Source organism: Castor canadensis, chromosome 9 (assembly GCF_047511655.1).
Source record: "Castor canadensis chromosome 9, mCasCan1.hap1v2, whole genome shotgun sequence".
Classification (NCBI taxonomy): domain Eukaryota; kingdom Metazoa; phylum Chordata; class Mammalia; order Rodentia; family Castoridae; genus Castor; species Castor canadensis.
The window spans coordinates 78,157,794-78,177,796 of record NC_133394.1 but is presented as its reverse complement, the minus strand read 5'-3'; the positions used below and the strand labels follow the sequence as shown (position 1 = coordinate 78,177,796).

Below are 20,003 nucleotides of genomic sequence, written 5' to 3'. Positions count from 1 at the left end.
AGTTCAGGTACTTTATATTTACATAAATTTACATCAATTACATATAATTTATGTATTATATGTATTGAGTACATGTATTTTAAATTGGATAATATTTCGAGACCTATTTATAAAAATGGTCACCAAAATGTATGGAATGCTGAATGATGTACAATGAAAGAAAGGTATAATAGAATAATATATATATATATAAAATGTGGTTAATATTTGTTAAAATTTGTACAGAAATAATGACTCAGCTTTAACATTATTAAAATTATGCTTTTCTATTAGTGAAATAACAAAGTTGGAGAAATATATGGGGAAATGAGTACATAAAAATACTTAAACTGGAAGCTTGCATGAATAATGAAATAAAACCTCACAGGAAATAGAATGTGAATTGAACTTGTCCAATGAACATTTATATCAATTAGCTGCCCACCTGCCTCTCATAAATGCAACAGTACTAGGGAAAGATGAAAAAAATTAAGAAACATTCCTCATAAAAGTTTATGGAGCAAATCACCATAATGTCAAATGTATATTTTACTACCGAATGCATCAACATCTGGGAAATCTGCCCTAGTGGGCACCTTCATAAAGGGTATATGAGAGGAAATTGCTTCAAAACACAGGACTTGCATTACTTAGGTTGTCCTTTAAACACTGTTGTTAAAATATTTGTCACAACTGAATCTGTCTAAAATAGTACATTTAAAGGCACAAACGTATTGGTCTCCATTTCATATGCAGTGGGTGGGTGTAAAATTTACCTGAATAAATGATACTGTTATAAAACAAGTTACTTTGGAATCACTCTTTTAGGAAATATTGTGTGCTTCTTAATTGCAGCAGTTGTATGTACAAAAGATTATATTTTCAAATTATTCCACATGAGTGTTAGTTAGAAGCTTGTGTTCCTTTTTGGGGATAGGAGGTTAAAATGAGCAGAGGGGAACAGAGAAGGAAGGGAAATTTTTCATTGGTTTGTTTTTCTATCTTACAAAGCCTATGACCTGTGAGGGACTTAATATATTGCCTAGTTTCAGTGAAGTTAAAAAATTGAAACAGAAACTTTGCATTTTTGTTTTTGATATAACATGGAAGCACTTGACATAATTAGGAATTAATTCTGTTCCAATCAAATATTAATTTTGGTTACATATTAGCTTTATTATTTTCTAATTTCTCAGAGGCAGCAATGATTATGTTCACATTGGGAAAAGGATATTTTTTCTTATCTAAGTTGTTATGAGGATAACAACTTTCCTTTAGTTGACATTTATTAAGATGCTATTGTGTGCGAATATTGCTCTAGCTACTGTACTAAATAAATTTGAACATGATTCCTGTGTCAGAAGTATATGTATTTATCCCAATTAGGAAGACTAGGCAAATATTATTTTTAACTATAAGGTGGTAAAATTTCATATCATCTTTTCCTCCATAATTGGTTCCCTTATTCATTGTTCATTCATTTCTTTGTTTCAATATTTTAAAATAATTATGAGCAACTTAAGCTGAAATCAGTTGGAGATATTTTAACCTTTTGGATTTGTGTATTATCTTATGTTTGTTAAATTGTAAATGGCATGCTCATCTAAATTAAGCATTTTAAGGATGAAATATTATATCTAAATTATAACCAAAAGGACCAAAACATTTTTAAAAAAATCTCCAACATCTGGAAATTTCTCTTCTGATTAAGTGGAGTGGTATGAGGATATATGATCACTTGTTTTTTCCCTCAAGGTGCAAGACTATCATAAAGCTGTGTATAATTCATGATTAATTTGGGGAGTACTTGTTGTCATGACAGTTCGATAATTATGTTTCAAAGCAGTTTTGCATTTGTCTCAGCATGTGGAAATGTTCCCCTACTAGAGAACATTTGAGGGCCTGGTGTGCAGGAATGGAGAGGAATACAAGGTGTTTTCCCACTGCAAATTTTTGTGTACACACACTGAAAACTCTGAAGACTTGCCTTTGCTAATGTTCATTTCCAGTCCTTGCTTGAATTTTTAAGATTTAACTATACACTGGATCTATTGTAGACTGCCGTTCTGTATCCATAAAAAGTTGTACATGTTGCTAAAAAATTATTCTGACAATGTATAGGTCCAAGTGGGTTTCCTTTTAGACTTGTTCTGTTTTGATTTACCTCTCCCCGGGTTACTCCCATAGTGCATTTGTCCTGAGAGTGGCCTCTGGTAAGGGAAAATTAACTCAGTTTCAAATTCTCTGCACAGACTGACCAGCCTCAATCCTGACAGGGGAGCAGCATGTGGGATCTATTCTCAAAGTCATAATGTAGTGCAAAGGTCAGCTGCAGCAGGCTCCATAATGTCATGCTTTTGGGATCACATAAATTATGTGTGTTTAAAGAAGAAAACTCTTTGTGGTGTTGACTTTGTGAAATTGCCTCAAATGAAAGTATCTGACCGATTATGGGGGAACAGGAGCTCACACCTGTGCTGTGTCTGTTTCTGAAAGGTTACTACACATGTGTGGAGGTCATCTTCACCCTGAGAAGACAGGTTGGGTTCTACATGATGGGTGTTTATGCCCCAACCTTGCTGATTGTGGTTCTTTCCTGGCTTTCCTTCTGGATCAACCCAGATGCCAGCGCTGCCAGAGTGCCCCTGGGTAAGGTGCTCTGTGCTTTCCCTCATCTTAGGGCGGTGCTATGCAGGTTGTGCATCCCTAATCTGAAAGTCTGAAATCCAAAATTGACCAAAGCCCAAAACTCTTTGAGCTATGACATGATACCGTAAATGGAATATTCCATACCTGGCTTCATGTGACAGGTCACAGTCAAAATGAAGGTGCATTAAAAATATTGTATAAAATATTCTTAAGGCCATGTGCACAAGGGATATATGAAATATAAATGAATTTTTTGCTTAAGCTTGAGTCATACCCTCCAAATAGGATATAATATACACATAAATATCCCAAAACTAAAAAATTAGGAAATCTGAAATATATTTGGTCATAAGCATTTCAGATAAGGGTTACTCAACCTGAATCTTTAGATAACTAATAATATAATTAACTATTTTGAAATAATGAATTTTGGAATTGATGGCAACCTAACTTTTGGAGGGGGCTTCCTTCAATATTTGCTATGAACTAGATTTTCTCAATGTTTATGAACTTGGTAAGTTTTTCTTTTCCTGTCCTCAAGGCGTTTTCAGCACTGAATCTATTCTACTTTTCTATCATTAAAAATTTCCAGTAGTGTAAAAGTTAAAGATAAGTAACTATTTCGATGGAAATATTTCCAAATAATATTATATCCATCCCATTCTCTAAGAGAATACTGTAACACACCATATAATGTTTCCACTCAATGACTGACTACATATACATGGTATATACCATATAGCCCAGGTGTAAAGTAGGCTATTCCATACAAATTTGCATAAATATATTATGTTATAATCACACAATGACAAAGTCACCTAATAATGAATGTCTAAGAAAAAAACCATCATTAAGTGACATATGATGATAGTAATGTAATTTATCTTTTAAAGTGTTACTTAGCATCATTTTAGGACTGATTATTTCTCCTTTTAATGCCTGTGTTCTCCAATTTATTTTTTTAATTCTCAGTGACACAAAAGCACCATTTGTGAGTCTTTTGAAAGTTGTGTCCATCTAGGAATTCAAAAGTCTTTGCTCAAGTCAGGGATGTAGCTCAGTGGCAAAGCACTTACCTAGCATGTGTGAGATCTTTGGTTTGATCCCAGCACTGGGGGGAAATGTATTTATTTGAGGAAATGAGCAAGAGCTCTTCCTAAGGATAATGAATGAATGTTAAAATATGGACATTGTGTCATCAAATTTTTATTGCGTTGGTGTGTTTTGAACTTTTTGCTTCACTATATGTGGTTCCTGAATATCACCTGGATGATTACATAGGTAAGGCTGATACAGCAGCTTCTCAGTGAGTGTTTGGTTGCTATATTTGAATTCTTTCTCCATCAGAAAAGGCCTTGTACACATCTTACTTTGGACTTACTGGAGGAATTAAATTAAATACAGACTTAAAGAGCAGAAACAAAGAAAGAAGCAATGAAAATGTCAGTTTTATCTGAATGGTGGTACATATCTGTGATCCCAGCATTTCAAATGCTCATGATTGTGAGTTCTAGGCCAGCCCAGGCTACATAGTGATCAAATAGAAAAATAAATTAAATAGTTTGTTGACTTACATTTAATTGGAACCACAAAGATGTTATGTATCTATAATGAGGACAATGACAGCTGATAAATTTGAAGCAAAAGCTAAAAAGTCCCCTATATTTGAATTTTTAGATTGGTCAAAATATCAAATAATCCAAGTAATCATTTTTTCTATTTGAAATGTCTTGTAATCGTGCAGTGATTTAAATTTAAGTGATACACTTAATAAGTTCTCCACGTGGTACTCTTATTCAGAGTGAAGTATGGAGTCTTGGGTGCTGTAAAGTATGACCATGCTCCAATTTTAGCCAATTTTTAATTTTAATCATTTCCTACTTTGTTGAGGACAGAATGACCAGGGCAAGGGCAGAAGCAAAGGGGCTTCTGCAATAACCTGGTTAAATAATCCTGTTGTGGGCTAGAGGGAAGTAGTACAGATGCAAGCACGTATTACATGGTGGGTCGCAGTTAAGGTGGAGATGAAGAACATGTACAGGTGTGTTGGATGTGTGATTTAGGAAAGTAGAGTTAACTTTAAGGGTTTTCTTTTGACTGTAATACTGGAGAAATAATATTAACATTCACTGAGGTGGGAACTGGTTTAGGTAAATTGGGTTTGAGATAGTGAACAGGCCAGGCATCTCCTTTAGACTTTGAGGTATCTGTGGTATAGAAGTATCCAAAAGGCAGTCAAATATCCAGGTTTAGGTTTTTTGGAGAACTTAGAGCTAGAGCAAGAAGTTAAGATCTGTCAGAATACAGATGTCTTTAGTATAATGAAAGAGAAAGAAATCACTGGGGGATGAGTATAGGAAGAGATGTCACCTTCTGAGAAGGTTAAAGGAAATGAGAAATAACCTGTATGGATAGGTGTTTCTAGGTGAGGAAGTGCTCAGTGCACCACCAACAGATCAAGCTTTAACACTAAGAACTGTCATTGGATTAAAGAAGCCAGAGACATCCTTCCTGCCCATGGTTTCCATGGTGTGAGGAGAAGAAAACCAGGAGGGGAAAGCCTGATTGGAATGGCTTCTAGAAAGCAGGAGGAGAACTAGAGGCATTCTGTGTAGGCAGAATAATAATCACATTAGTGATTGTTAGTTGTGGGAAGATTAAAAAAAAGTCAAAAAACTAGAGTGGGAACAGGGCCTACATAAGGGGTTTTATATTGATTTTCAGTTTTTTCAATTGACACGCAATATTTATACATGTCTATAACATACAATATGACATTTTTTTATGTATGCTTTAAAATAACAAAATAATAGTGTTTTGGGTTTTTTTTGGTGGCTCTTGGGTTTGAACTCAGGGCTTTATACTTGCTAGGCAGAAGCTCTTACTACTTGAGCCACTTCACCAGCCCTAGAATGTCTATTTTTGATGGAACAGTAGTGAAAGAAAATCTGAGAGATGAAAAAAGATAGGAACAACATCCTTGAGAAAGTACAAGGGATGAGATCCTGGAAGGAGCTTGAGGCCAGGATCAGCAATGTCCTGTCAGTGGCCAGATAGTAAATACTTTAGATCTGTGGAACACGTGTTATCTGCCTATTACTGAGCTCTACTGGCGTAATGCCAAGGCAGCCATAGGTAGTGCATAACTGAAAGAATGTAGATGTGTTCCAGTAAAACTTTATCTGTAAGAATGGGTGCTGGACCAGGTTTGGCCAACAAGTCAGGGTCTACTGATCCTAGGTCTGTAAGATTAGGGAAAAAGGTAGAAAACATGGGTGCAGACAGAGGTAGGTAGGTAGATGTGGTGATGGGGGCTTAAATTGCTTTTGTTTTCTCAGTAGAATAAGAAGTAAGGTCATGAGTTGCAAGTGAGATGGAGTGGCATGTTATAGGTGTGAAAACAAAGAGAAAGGAGCAAATCGTTAGGCAGTGGTGTAGCTCAGTGGTAGAGCACTGACATAGCATATACAAGGCCGTGGGTTCCATCCCCAGAACTGAAAAACAAAACAAAAGGGAAACAGAGTATGATTGTGTGGTAGCGGGCAGGATTGTAGACTTCTTGAGGACAATGATTACAATTTGGGGGTGGTAATAGCAGGGAGACAGTTCTCCAGTGAGACCAGTGAGCTCTTGCCATATTTAGCTCTAGCCACACTCCTTAGTGGAAAACGAGAGGATGTGCTTAGTTTTGAGTTTGTTGATGCACACATTGCTGTTTGTTTCCATCTTTTTACTAAGTGGTTTTCCATAATATGGATAACATCACAGTTTGTTTTTCAATGAAGAATTGATGGATATTTGGGTTGATTCTAGTTTCAAGCTATTGTGAACAGGATCACTATGCATAATTGTGTACAGGTCTCTGTTTTCATTCCTCCTGGACAAACCTCTCATAATAATATTTTGGGATTTCATGGTAAAACTGTGTTTACTTTAGTGTAGTATTGCCACACTCCTCATCAAAGTGGTATTCTCAGTTTTCACCCTTTTGAGTGGTTTTTCATATCCTCATCATCACTTGGTTTTCTTGCCTTATTGTAGTGCCTAAGCTCTAGTGTAATGATGTGTTGCTCCTGAATCTAGAAAGAAATACATGAGTTACTCATTGGTTTTTTGTTTATTATTGTTTTTATTTTTTATTAATGTTACACTGGGGGTACAATGTAACATTTACCAAAGTTCTTACAATACATCATCGTTGAATTTACCCCCTCCATCATTCTTTATCCCCTCTCCCCCTGTTCCTGGAACAGTTTAGAAAGGTCTCATTTTTCCATTTTCACAGATGAGTATGTAATATTTCTACCGTATTCACCCTTCTACACTCTGTACCTGCATCCTCCCCCCTCCCAATGGTGCCAATCACCAGACAGGACCTGTTTTACATCCCTGTTCTCTGTTTTTGATAAAAGACATTTGTGTTTGCATATAATAGCTATAAAGGGAGCTTTCTTGTGACATTTCCATGTATGTATGTATATACATTATAACCCAAATTGGTTCAACCTCTCCTTTTTTCTCCTTTCTACTTTAGTCCCCTTCCTATGGTGATTTCAGTAGGCTTAAAAATTCTATATTCATTCTTGTATGGGAAGTACATCACCCATATTCACCTCTAAACATCCTTCTTTTACCCTCCCACTCCTGTTAGTGACCTCCCCTTAGCATGACCTTTTTTCATATTTGAGCCACTCATTGTTGATTTTAATACATTAGGTTATGTGATGATGTCAAGTTTCCATAGATGTCTTTGTAAGAATGAGAAAGTTTCCTGTGTGTACTCTGCTGAAGGCTTTTATAATGGATGTTTTTTGGGGCTTTTATACTGCTTAGCTGAATATTGTCAGGAGCTTTTTTGCATATATTTACATTTTTATGAGTTACCTTTCTTATTTAGTGATATATACCAATTGATTTCTAGATATTAGATGATTTTCACATAATTAGCACAGAAGCATTCACAAACTCCTTTTTCTTTTTAATGTCTGACTGTTGTGAGGTACATCTTTCATTCCTGATACTGCAAAATTTCCAATTTTCTCCTTTTTCTTGATCACTCCAGCCAAAAACTGTTAATTTTAACAAAATTTCCAAAATATCAGTTTTGATTTCATTTCTTTTCTATTTTCTTTTTCATTGACTTCAGCTCTTATATTTATGATTTCTTTTCTATTTACTTTAGTTTTTTTATCTCTCCATTAACATGACATTTCTCAATAGTCCCAATCAAATGTAGTATAAAATCCAGTAAAGGGCTTTTAGGACCTTCTGTTATCTACTCTTTGTTTCATCATAAAGTTTCTAATATATTAGAATAAATACTCAGGTATACAAATAGGCTTACTAAGATTTGATCCATTTTGAGTGATCAATAAATGTACAGTACCATGTAGTCTGTCTTAGTAAGCAAGGCCTGGCTTTTTTTGTTGTGGTGGTTTTTTTTTTTTTTTGAAGGAGGGCTCTGAATTTTTGTTGTTGTTGTTGAGCTTGTACTTTGTGCAGAAATTCTTACAATATATGAAATGTATCATACTTGCATTCACCCCCTCCACCATTCTCCTTCATCCCCCTCATTCCAAGAATAGTTTGAACAGATATCATTATTCATTTGCATACACTTATATACAGTATTTGCACCATATTCACCTTCCTTCACCATTTCTCCTCCTCCTCCCCTCTCCCACCAATACCAATTCCCCTGGCAGGACCTGTTCCACCCTCCTGTTTTCAATTTTGTATAAGAAAAAAAAATGACATTTTTTGTTTTTTAAGATACCTACACAGGGAGTTTCCTTGTATCACTTCTATGTTTATACGTATTATAGCTTGATTTGGTTCATCTCCTCTATCTTTCTTCTTTCTACCTTAGCCTCTTTCTTATAGTGCTTTCAACCAATTAAAAAATTCTGTATTCATTCTTGTATAGAAAGTACATCAAACATATTCACCTTCTTAACTTCCTTCTTTTATCCTCCCCTTCTTGTAGATAACCTCCCTTTAGTGTGACCTATTTTTCATAGTATTGCTGAATTTGTATTGTCTATTTTCCACCTTCTGAACATGGATAACTTCACTTAAAATGATATTCTCCAGTTCTATCCATTTTCCTCCAAATGACAAAATTTCATTCTTTGTAAATGAATAAAAATCTGTTGTATATAAAAATCACATTTTCTTAATCCATTCTTCAGTAATGGGGCATCTTGGCTAATTAATAGCTTAGCTATTGTGAATAATGCTGCAGTAAACATGGATGTTCAGGTGCCTTTATTGTAACCTGATGCTTGTTTCTTTGGGTATATCCCTAGGGGTGGTATTGCAGGATCATATGGCAGTTCTATATTTAGTTTTTTGAGGAGCCTCCATACTGTTTTCCATAGTGCTTGTACTAATTTACATTCCTACCAGCAGTGTATGGGGTTGCTTTTTCCTCACATCCTCACCAACATTTGTTGTTGTTTGTGCTCTTGGTGGTAGCCATTCTAACTCGAGTGAGGTGGAATCTTAATGTGGTTTTGATTTGCATTTCCTTTATGCTCAGAGATGGTGAGCATTTTTTCATGTGTTTTATAGCCATTTGGACTTCTTTCTTTGAAAAAGCTCTGATCAGTTCATTTGCCCATTTCTTCATTGGGTCATTGATTTTTTGGGGAGTTTAGTTTTTTGACCTCCCTGTATATTCTGGTTATCCATCCGTTGTCAGATACATAGCCGATAAAGACTTTCTCTCATTGTGAGGATAGCTTCTTTAGTTGAAACCATTTCTTTTGTTGTGCAGAGGCTTTTTAACTTCATGTAGTCCCATTTGTCATTTCTTTCTCTTAGTTGTGAGCTATTTGAGTTCTATTGAGGAAGTCATTGCCTATGCTTATTAATTCCAGTGTATTCCCTGCTCTTTCCTGCACTACCTTCAAAGTTTTAGTTCTTATATTAAGGTCCTGAATCCACTTGGAGTTGATACTTGTACATGGTGACAGACATGGATCTAGTTTCAGTTTTCTGTATGCAGATATCCAGTTTTCCCAGCAACATTTGTTGAAGAGGCTTTGTGAAAAATCAGGTGAGGGTAGCTGTTGGGTTCAGATCTGGATCTTCTATTCTGTTCCACTGGTCTTCATGTCTGTTTTTGCTATGGATCTGTAGTTGGGTATTGTGACATCTCCAGCACTGATATTTTTGCTCAGTGTTGCCTTGACTATTCGTGGTCTTTTGTGCTTCCAAATGAACTTTAGGATTGATTGTTCAATCTCTGAGATGAATAATTCTATTACTTCATTATTAGTTTTTCCTCAGGACAGGGGTAATTCCCACAATAGTAAATTAGATGTTTAGCAAGTCATTATAAACCTACTATTGTTTCTATCTCCAGAAATCATTAATATTTTGCCAAAAGCAGAGACTATTTTACTCTCTTCAACAACTTTTTAAAAAATACTTGAGACTGTTCAGAAGCTTTAGAAATTAGATAATTGATAGAATAAAATTTTTAGTGTTTCAACTGATTAATACTGATAACATAGTACCTATGCCATCAAAGGAAATAAAAAGAGACACCCAAATGAGCCTTTAATTGTTAGGATGATGTATTCAGTAATTCTTGAGAGGTGGTCAAATCCAAGCCAAAAAAAAAAAAAAATTCATGCCAGTAAGCGTGCACAGAGCCAGTTCAAACCTGTTACCTTCTTTATGTAATGCGAGTCTACCCCAGATGCTATGTAATATTCCTTTTGAAAGACTATGCCATCAAGTCATCTCTCACCATCACCTCTCCTGAAAATGTGAAGGAAGGGAGAAAGAGAGAAGGGAAAGTAGGAAGGAGGGTGGCAAGTGGGAAGAGAAAAAAATCCCATTGCAGTTTTTCCTTGGAATTTTATAATTGCTTTACTTAAATTGGTGTCTTACTACCTTACTCTTAATTACCTTACTTCAATTGACACATACTATGTTAGCTTTCCATATACAGTTACTATTATATACAGCATAATTTTACTCCTTTCTTTGAAAAACTGGGGTCATGTGTTTTTTGGGAAATAATCAAGAGTGTTCTCTACTTTATTGCCACTATCAAATTTTTTATTATGAAAATAATTTGTATCAAAATTGCTTTATATGCTCTATTCTTATTCAGGTTTAGTTGTTCATAGGTGTGAATTCCTTCTACAACTAAAATCTCTGTAGAACAAAACTGAAAAGTGAAATAATCACCTCTTATCAGAGAGCACTATGGCCTCCTTGGAGAAGCTATGGAATAGTTTTAGATATCTTTACCGTTTAACTGTACCCACATTGTATTGTCAAACCTTGGTTTACATTTTTATTTATTTTTTAGTGATAAGTATTTAAAAACATCCCACAGCCATAATCAATGATTTTCACATTAAAAAATCATGTCTCTATTACTTCTTCTAGTCTTTGAGCTTTAAAGAGACCTAATACATTGTTTATGGTCCATTGAAAGTTACTGGAGAGGAATATAGTGAAAGAGCAATGACTAGAGAGCATTTCATAGGGATAGAAGAACAAATTTGATTTCTCTCTGTCTTTCTAGGGATCTTCTCAGTGCTCAGCTTGGCCTCTGAGTGCACCACCCTAGCTGCTGAGCTTCCCAAAGTGTCCTATGTGAAGGCACTCGACGTGTGGCTCATTGCTTGTCTTCTCTTCGGGTTTGCTTCCCTCGTGGAGTATGCTGTTGTCCAGGTGATGTTGAACAACCCCAAAAGAGTTGAAGCAGAAAAGGCCAGGATTGCTAAAGCTGAGCAAGCAGATGGAAAGGGTGGAAATGCAGCTAAAAAGAATACGGTGAATGGTACAGGGACTCCTGTTCACATTAGCACTTTGCAGGTAAGATACATGGGGAGAGAGAGAGAGAGAGAAGAGTGAAATCATCCATGGAAATGTCTTTGCCCATCTTCTCTTCCATGTCAGGAGAAAGATATTGTTCTGTGTATATAAAAATTGGATACAATTGGCATTTACTTGTTTTTCTCCCACAGGTGAAAAGGAATGGAGTGTAACATACTTTTCAGGAAATATGCCTTTTAGAAGACATTCAAAATAGTTACGTTAAATTCTAATCTAGAAAAAATGAATGTCTTATTAAAATTTTTGAGGCCTTTCTACTGGGATTAATGACACAGTTTTGCTGTGCTAGTCATCATTGAACTAGGAGATCTTGTCTGAACACAGGCCTCCCTGCTGCTTTTCATATGGTAGGCCAGAAGACCTCTAGGACTTCTGTTAGCACTGAGATAAGCATGGTATTAATTAAATTACTCACCTGTTCCATTGAGTCAGAAAGATTCCTATCGGATATGTCTTACTTATGGAATGGCTGGTCTACAAGGAATCTGTACCCACAGTTAGTAACTAACTGTTATGTTTTTACTCTGTCACTCTTTTGTTTCGATTGGTATATTTAGCTCATGTACATTTATTATAATTATTGATACATTGAGGCTTCATTCTGCTTTTTATTTTTCTGTTTGTTATGATTTTTGTTTTTCTGCTTTTGTGTAGGTTACTTAAAAGTTATTAGAATTCCATTTTGAGCTCTGCTACCCTCTCATCATTTGCTGGCATATGATGGATTGGGGCCAGAATTTTTTCTGTGGTATTTGACTGCATTAGAGAGATTGTTGTCTTAAAGTTTTCTCTATCGATGCTCATGTCTTTGCCCTCTAGCTAGAACAGAGCAGGCTATCTTGAGGGTTTTTATATGTGAGGCCAAAAGGAAATGGAGAAAATCACCTCTCTGTGACTCTTTGGGTTCTAAGTTCCCCAGGGGTCTGCCTCATTTTCTCCACCTTTCATAGTCATAGTCTTCCTCTTCCTCCTCTTCCTTCTCCTCCTCCTCCTCCCCTACTCCTCCTCTTCTCATTCTTCTCTCCCCACTCTTCCTCTCTCTCTTGCTAACTCTAGCTACCTACCACTCTATTGACATCTTTCTGTATTTTACTGTTTTCTCACATTTCTAACCCACTAATCGCCCCCTTCCTCCTCCTCCTTCTCTTCTACTTCTTTTAAATTTGATGCCCAAGTTTTCCACTGAACTGAGCAGAAGGAAAGGAAAGTTACGTCTTTTCCCACTTCTTGGAAGCGGGTGCCTTATGCTTTACAAGACCGTCAGGATCCTCATTGTGCCTTTACCCAGCCTACCACATTCTGATAATTAAATAGATGGATTAGTGTGCTTCTTTACACTTTTTTGTTTTGATTTTTGAGACACAGTATCACTATGTAGCCCAGACTTGTCTCAAACTTGTTATCCTCCTTTCTCAGTCTCCTGAGTGCTGTGGTTACAGGCATATACCACCATGTCCTTCTCTAACACTGTTACTAATGTTAGGATTACACTGTCTACAGAGCCATTTCAGCCTTATTTTAATTCTACAGCAGAAAAACACTCTTTCAGAGAAATTATAATTCCCTCTCCCAGGATTTTACTTTAGTTCCTGTCACCACCAAAGCCTAAGAAGCCAAAAGTACTGAGAAGAGTTAAGTTCCTTCTGCCAGAAATGCAAGGAGGTATAGCTGAGACACTTACATAGAAGTGTTCACTCCCTAGTTTTGTGTCTCAGGTAACCAAAAGCTCCACTGACATCTTCTTGTCTTTTACAGTAGTTTCCAGCCCACTAATCCCTCTAACTTGAACCTTGGTTCAGAGATCCCAAGAAGAAAGGAAACAAGCCTGATAAACAGGTTATAGATTTCCAGTAATGCCACAGTCTGCTCCATTCTCTGCTATGTTATTTGGCTTCAGTAACTTCAGATATTCTCTAGAAGGAGACCATCATTGTGCAAAATGACCTTGGCTTCTTGATACATTCCATCAAGTGGGTATTGATGGAAAGAAACTAATTAGAACTAGCTTTGAGAGCATTTCTGAGGTTATTTGAACATAGATACATAACATGGGTGTAGAAGACAGGAGGATTCTTGAAATACTATTCTCAATTTTGTTTTTTAATTTATCTTTTAAGTATTAAAATAATTGCCCACTGAATAAAGATTCAACATCCTGAAGAACTTTTATATTTTAATTTTCCATGTTTTATCTGCTAATAGAAACACACTTGTCTGTATTTTGAAACTGCTAAGACCTTTTGCCACAAAAGTCACAGAGAAATGCTTTGGAGAGTTTAAGAACCAATCAGAAATTTTAATGTCTAGAAATATATCTAAAGTAGTCTTATTCTTTACTAGAGAAAATTCACCTTCTAAAATAAACATTGTACCCATGTAATATTTATATCTTGAGATAGGACTCAAAATGATAATATGAGACCCAAAGTAAGTTAACATTAATGTACATTAAATCTATCACTTGATAAATTCATGCAATTGTTACATATTAATAAATGAAAGAGCATAAAAATGGACAACTTAAAATTGTTGCCTTTTTAAATCCACAATTTTGCTATGAAAAATACAGTTATGGTTTTGGATTTAAAATGCACTTATTCAAATGTGTTTTGACTTTCAAAACACAAACTTTGCCAAGTAATTTCAATCATGTGATATGTTTCTTATTTTTAGACAAAATAACAATAGCAATTAATGGAAGCACAATGAAATTTGAATTGTAGAAAACCTTAAAGGCTAATTTAAAAAATAATACTGTACGTGTTAAGGAAAGGAATGTTAATAAACATGAGAAGATTTTTAAAAATCTAGTCTCTAGTATGTGGTTTTGATTAACTGATGGCTTTCATACCAAAACAAGTCAACACATAAATGTGTGTTTTCCCCAAAAGATGGTACTTTCTCAGCCATGCCAATAGTTTGGTCACTGATGTATTTGGTCACCAGGTATTTCTCTTGTCATTCAACAAAAACAATTGAGGCCTCTGTTGTTAGCACTAACCCGTTCCCAATACCTCGTACATGCCTGCCATACACAAAGGTTTGCTGAATAAAGACAATGGAAACTGTTATCAATGCACTCAATTTTGATAGGTTAAAAGGTAAAAGGTGCTGCTCATCCACGAATGTTAGCCTCTTCTTTATTGTAATGCTTTTAAAACATAAAGATTGATCTAAATTTGGTAAAATAAGTGCAGATTATTTCATCCGAACATTTTTTTATCATCTATGTAAGATACCTTATCACCATGAAATCATGCCTCGGTCTTCAGGTCAAGATGTATTACAGAAAATCATTTGATTTTAAGCGTGTGAGGATTCAAATTTGGGAGGACTACAAAGAAATCTTGGAGGCAAATGTTTGAAGCATTAGGCAGGTTTTATTTCTGTCATTTCTCCATTCTTGACAGCTTCATTATCATGCTACCTCATTTTTATTACCATTAATTTTCAGAAGTGACATAAGTTTATATGCTCAAAGTAAATAAGAAATATATATTCACATTAAGGAACAATCAAAAAATTATAAATTGTAGATTAATATAGTCAAACTTATTTTTAGAGATGCATGTTAGTAGGATTATCTAATTTTATGCAGTTTATTTCATTCCTTATTATGTGATATTATCACTGTTGAAAATGATACTCATAAACTTTTGCACTTTCATGTATATATTTGGTATGATAATAAGGTCTAAAGAGTGTTAACTAAAACAAAGTTTTGTATGTGTAATATACAATGGAGCAAAAAATGCCCAGCCAATTTACTTAATAAATCATGATTTATTTAAGAACACTTGAGGACTCTTTACAACAGGAAACCTGATCTTATTCTCATATTGTATCATTAAGAAGTACTTCTCTTCACCAACATGTGCACATACACATGTGTGCCACTTTACTCATTTTGACTATAAGAACCCTCCAAAATATCTCATAAGGGTTCTAATGAATTAAATGTCTAAAAACCAACTGGAATATTTTTTGGAATGCTTTTGTATATTATGGTTTTAACATGAGAGAAGTTATTCTCATACTGACATTTCTTTTATTGAAATAATTTCTCTGAATAACAATTCTGTATCTACAATTTAATAAGTTAGATAGATAACAGCCTAAAATTTATAAAATTGCTGCAGAATCTAAGAGTCTGGCCATATAAATAAAATAGATTAGAAAAGTTGAAATATTCCGGTATGACTTATGTTACAATACCATATAAATTTGGTCACATTTCACTTATTTAGAGACGCAAAAATCCTATGTAAAAATGTGACTTATGGTAAGTGTATTTCTATAGTACATACCCTAGATCTATAGTAAATACCCAAAATAAAAATAAGTGATAAGAAGTCATACTTCCTATGTATCACAGAAGCCTGAGGTCTTCTTTGTTTTGAATAACTTAAATGAGACAGGGAATGGGTGTCTGGGAAAAAATACCTGATTGTGTATTTCCCAAAGTCACATTTAAAGAATTTAGGTATTAGTTGCTACATTTGCTCCCTTTCTCACTCCCTTAACCCGTCTGTTTTCTGCCAGATATTTTTCTAGACTATAAAAGGTTCTGAATGGTGAACTTTTAGCAACTCAATTCCCATTCTTCCTTATCTGCATGTTTTGGGTATGTTTCTACAATTATATTTACATAAACATCTTTTTAAAAATTATTACCCAATAAGATTATACAAATATAGATATATAAGTATATAATAATAAAGGTAGTACTTGTTTACTAACCTAAAATATAACAACAAATGTTCCACCTCACCCCTGTTAGAATAGCCATCATTAGCAACACCACCAACAACAGGTGTTGGCAAGGATGCGGGGAAAAAGGAACCCTCTTACACTGTTGGTGGGAATGTAAACTAGTACAACCACTCTGGAAAAAAATTTGGAGGCTACTTAAAAAGCTAGACATTGATCTACCATTTGATCCAGCAATACCACTCTTGGGGATATACCCAAAAGACTGTGACACAGGTTACTCCAGAGGCACCAGCACACCCGTGTTTATTGCAGCACTATTCACAATAGCCAAGTTATGGAAACAGCCAAGATGCCCCACTACTGATGAATGGATCAAGAAAATGTATCTATACATAATGGAATTTTATGCAGCCATGAAGAAGAACGAAATGTTATCATTCGCTGGTAAATGGATGGAATTGGAGAACATCATTCTGAGTGAGGTTAGCCTGGCCCAAAAGACCAAAAATCGTATGTTCTCCTCCCTCATATGCGGACATTAGATCAAGGGCAAACACAACAAGGGGATTGAACTTTGAACACAAGATAAAAGCGAGTACACACAAGGGAGATATGAGGATAGGTAAGACGCCCTCAACACAGAGAAACTAAAGCAGATACCTTAAAAGCAACTGAGGCCAATAGGAAAAGGGGACCAGGAGCTAGAGAAAAGGTTAGATCAAAAAGAATTAACCTAGAAGGTAACACACATGCACAGGAAATTAATGTGAGTCAACTCCCTGTATAGCTATCCTTATCTCAACTAGCAAAAACCCTTGTTCCTTCCTATTACTGCTTATACTCTCTCTTCAACAAAATTAGAGATAAGGGCAAAATAGTTTCTGCCGGGTATCGAGGGGGTGGAGGGGAGAGGGAGGGGCGGAGTGGGTGGTAAGTGGGGTGAGGGGGTGGGGGCAGGGGGGAGAAATGACCCAAGCATTGTATGCACATATGAATAATAAAAAAGTAAAAATTAAAAAAAATGGAAATAACCTAAATGTAAAATGATAGAACATTTTAATGCATTTTATGTGCTTTTTATTGATCACAATTAATTTGAAATTTCATTAACTGTTTAATTTTCTTGAGTGACACGTAATATCTATCCATATTTATGAATCACAATGTGAAGATATTTTGATTCATGTGTGCATTGCATAATAATCACATCATGATAAGCAGCACATCCAAGGTCAAACAGTGGGTGCAATGTCATTGTTTGATAGAGGAACACATTCTGATGAACTTGCTTTATCACTCAGCATGTCTTGGGTGATTTTGCTGTCCACCTCTGAACATTCCATCTGACTCTTGCCCAGTAAATATATCAGCATTTGTTCAAATAAAGGACATTCTCCCAGTACCTAAAGTACTGATGGGAAATAAAATTTGTTCTCTTTATTACATTAGGTATATTATTTACCTAGTCATAATCTAGCAAATATAAATAGAATATACAGAATTAGTTGATTATACATTGAAAGCAAAAACCAGAGTATAATATACAAAACAGTATACAATGAGATGGTTTCCTTTTTTTCAGTAAAAACCTAATAAATGTTAACAGTGAAGATTTCAAAGGCAAATCACAAATCCCAATAGCAAGGACAGTGAGAAACATTCGTCAGAAGAGTCAATAGACCTTGTCTCCAACCTTTTGTAATAGTGCCGTTCATTGGTATGGGGGCTAGCCGTACCTCTGCTTCTTGCAAAGAGCATTTCCGATTGCTGGAGAGAGTTCAGTGGGAAATAATTATTTTATAGGTTATAGGAAATGGATTCAATTTCAGTAACTTAGAAATTAGGAACAGACTGATCTCTGTGCTACATGGTCTAACTGAAGTAGACATACTTTATTTGTGTTTTCTGAGTATAGTTGTTTAATACAACTTCACTCAACAAGTTGGGAAGGCCTTACACTACTAAGCCTTTGGTTCATGACCATTGTGGTCACCTTTTACTTCCTTTTGGTGGATATGGTATAGAGACAGAACCCATCTTATTAGAGGGATTAATGTCTCAGTTGTTTATGAGCAACCCAATTGGGAAATAGGATCATTAGGGAAATCAGTGATCTGTAATCCATACGTTGTAGTAATATTGTCTGTGTTATGGTTACATATATGACCAAGGATGGATTTTTATTTCTTGGTTTTTAAACTGAGGAAACTCACAATCCTGGAAGTATCAAAAATAAATGTTGATTATATTTTGCTTCCTTAGCATAAAATTAATGATCAAAAGTTTATTCCATGACATAAGCCTGTTATTTAGGCAACATCTCAGAGCCCTAAATTTTCACGCAGTCTGATAGTTTAAATCAGTTGAATGTTGCCTCTTTTGGTTCTTTGTGGAGTAAACAAATACTCTTGTAGAAACTGGTCATTTAAAAAATATTCCTTTAAAGAGATGTGTTTTATAAATACAAAAATTCTAATTACATTCTGTTTTTAATTTTAATCTTCAGGTTGGTGAGACCAGATGCAAAAAGGTTTGTACTTCTAAGTCTGATCTGAGATCTAATGACTTCAGCATTGTTGGAAGCTTACCAAGAGATTTTGAATTATCTAATTATGACTGCTATGGAAAACCCATAGCAGTCAACAATGGACTTGGGAAATCTCAGGCAAAGAACAATAAGAAGCCTCCCCCAGCCAAACCTGTGATTCCAACAGCAGCAAAGCGAATTGATCTATATGCAAGAGCATTATTTCCTTTCTGCTTCTTGTTCTTCAATGTTATATATTGGTCTATATATTTATGATAAATCTTTCCCATTTGTATAAATGAAATTCCATTTCATTGTGACCAGCCTAGTTCATAAATGCCAATCTGTGAAAACTTTTGCATTTTACTTGCAACACATTGTATTTTGGATGGCATTTGATTGCAGTATAATGCAACACCTTCCTTGTGAATGGCAGCATGCTCCTGTGACGTCTGTGCTCTAGCGATGATGCACATATGTATAGCAAATGCATTGCTCAAACAGTGCTCTTCAGTTAGTGTCAACTACAAACAATTCATATCATCCCAATACTACAAAGACCTGCACGCTGACCCCTGTGAGGTCACCATTCTAATGTATGTGGTATTCCAAATTTCCTTCCTTGTAACTTCAAAGAAAGCCATCTTATTCTTGTATAATTTTAGGTGGTATTATCAAAGACTAAGCAAAGTTGTATTACATATTGTTTTAACTTTATATGTAGAACTATATCACTGATAGTTATGCAGGCTTTGTTGAGAAATAAAGTTCAAAAAATTATTAATGTGTAAAATAAACTCATTTTAAAGTGTACCTGCCTGTGTTGTCAAAATGCCAGATAATAAAACACAGTAAGCATTTCTGAAACGAAGGTAAATCTAGATTTAAATAAAAGCATACTGAATTATGACTTCTGATAAAATAAAAACAAAGAATAAATGCATCACATATTTAGGATAAAAATTTATTTAATACATCTTAATCATAAATATATTTCCATGCATTTTTGTTGATACAGAATATTAAAAAGCATTGTGCCTTAAGGAATTATGCATATTTTAAATGGAATGCCGTAATAAATATATGATTTCACATCCTTTTTTAGAGATCCAAGAATAAATAAATACCTTACTACTAGAAGTAACTTGAATTCTTGAATTGCAAAACAAAAGTCCATAATCACTAAAGGATTTTAACTTCTTTACTTTATTAAAATGCTTACATAATTCAGATAAATTTTAAAATGTTTTGTTAACTTGTTTTTTGAATATTT

General features: G+C 34.9%; 1 protein-coding gene across 4 annotated transcripts in view; it reads left to right on the top strand.

The window, feature by feature from the left end:
- The window catches only part of Glrb (glycine receptor beta), an 84,594-nt gene extending 65,051 nt beyond the window's left edge, over positions 1–19,543 (top strand). For all 4 annotated transcript variants that reach the window (XM_020187123.2, XM_074041757.1, XM_074041758.1 and 1 more), the window contains 3 exons: positions 2,476–2,628; positions 11,177–11,469; positions 18,710–19,543. In XM_020187123.2, the coding sequence (XP_020042712.1) occupies positions 2,476–2,628; positions 11,177–11,469; positions 18,710–19,006 (743 nt within the window). In that variant the 3' untranslated portion in view covers positions 19,007–19,543. The remainder of the gene's footprint in view (positions 1–2,475; positions 2,629–11,176; positions 11,470–18,709) is intronic.
- The last annotated feature ends 460 nt before the right edge of the window (positions 19,544–20,003 follow it).